Source organism: Nilaparvata lugens, unplaced genomic scaffold, assembly GCF_014356525.2.
Source record: "Nilaparvata lugens isolate BPH unplaced genomic scaffold, ASM1435652v1 scaffold7067, whole genome shotgun sequence".
Taxonomy (NCBI): domain Eukaryota; kingdom Metazoa; phylum Arthropoda; class Insecta; order Hemiptera; family Delphacidae; genus Nilaparvata; species Nilaparvata lugens.
Genome location: NW_024092816.1, coordinates 6,232 through 7,751, shown reverse-complemented (window position 1 = coordinate 7,751; position 1,520 = coordinate 6,232). Strand labels below are relative to the sequence as shown.

Below are 1,520 nucleotides of genomic sequence, written 5' to 3'. Positions count from 1 at the left end.
TTACTCTCCACAACGTCTTTAATACTATTTCATTTTGACTTGTGTCACTTTTCCTGATTCAATTTGTCTCTTGTTGATGATTACAAAATGTAATTTTGTTTTATGTCGCTCTTCTGTATTACACTTTTGGAATAAAAATAATAATCATAATCGAATTTATTGTCTGTTTCAGGTTCGTTATGGAAGAGCTGCCAGACAGCAGGGCTCGAAACATGCTGCTAGCTGCAGCTGCAATGCTGATCAAGGGAGAAGTGAAGGATGAACTTCAAGTAATTCAGGACAACAGAACCACTTCAGTTGGGATGGAAAGAACAGGAATAGGAGGGGGAAAACGGGGAATTGACAGTAACTTTGAAGAATCAGAGAAGATGAGAAAAAACAATAAGAAGAATACACAACACAACAAGAAGAGGAAAATAATAACATGTCAACCGAAGAAGAGGATAAAAGAAGAGAAGAAGAATACACAACACAACAAGTAGAGGAAAATGATACCATGCCAACCGAAGAAGAGGATAAAAGAAGAGAAGAAGAATACACAACACAACAAGAAGAGGAGAATAATAACATGTCAACCGAAGAAGAGGATAAAAGAAGAGAAGAAGAATACACAACACAACAAGAAGAGGATATTACATTGAGATCTGACAGGGAAACCATAGGAGAGGAAGAGAAAACTCTTTCTAAATGGGAGCTTTGTGGAGGACAATTAATGAAAATGAAGCTGCGGAGAGTATCGACTGTGGAGCAAAATGAATCAAAATCTGATAGCAGTTCTGAAGACTTAGATGATTATGACAAGGACCCTGATTTTAGTTTGACACCATCATCTACATCTAGCTCAACAGAAGATGTTGAACCTGAAAACAAAATGAATAATATGGATGATGAGATGGATAACATGACAGATAAGAAGAAAGGAGAGAAGTTAATAGCAAACCGAAGTGAATGGAAGAAAAATAAAACAAAACTTCTTTGTAATCATGGAAAAGCTTATAAATCGGTTTCTAATAGCAAAAACCAAAATTAAAGAGAGACAGATGCGTGTGCCATGTACTGAGAAATGCAGACTACAATGCTCAAATAAAATTGATGAAGACAAAAGACATGAACTATTTGCTAAATATTGGGCACTTCCCAGTCTTATGTCTCAGCGAGAATTCATAAGCAGAAGTATGACAGAGGTTCAACCTGCATACCAGTACAAAAAAGAAAATAGTACGTGCACATTCAATCATGCATTCTATTTTCAAGTTAATAACAAACAAATAAGAGTTTGTAAACATTTTTTCAAGTCAACTCTTGATATCAATGACCGACCTATCAGAACAGTTATACAAAAACTGAAAGATGACTTCCTGGAACAAGACTTAAGAGGGAAACATGCAAATCACAAGACAGTGGACCCCATATTGAAAGAGGGAGCATATAACCATATTAATAGTATTCCCAGAGTAGAAAGTCACTATCTACGAGCCCAATCCAGTAGGCAATATATCGATGGTGGGAAAACACTGGCA

General features: G+C 36.2%; 1 protein-coding gene across 1 annotated transcript; it reads left to right on the top strand.

Annotated features, from left to right (window-relative positions):
• The first annotated feature begins 496 nt into the window (after positions 1–496).
• LOC111057215 (DNA ligase 1-like) lies at positions 497–1,030 on the top strand. The gene has a single exon (XM_022344651.2). It carries the CDS (start codon positions 497–499, stop codon positions 1,028–1,030), a length of 534 nt encoding a protein of 177 aa, XP_022200343.2.
• Positions 1,031–1,520: the final 490 nt, after the last annotated feature.

What these genes read in the sequence shown, in the direction of transcription:
- LOC111057215 (XM_022344651.2), top strand. Translation starts at nt 497, where the DNA reads ATGCCAACCGAAGAAGAGGATAAAAGAAGAGAAGAAGAATACACAACA.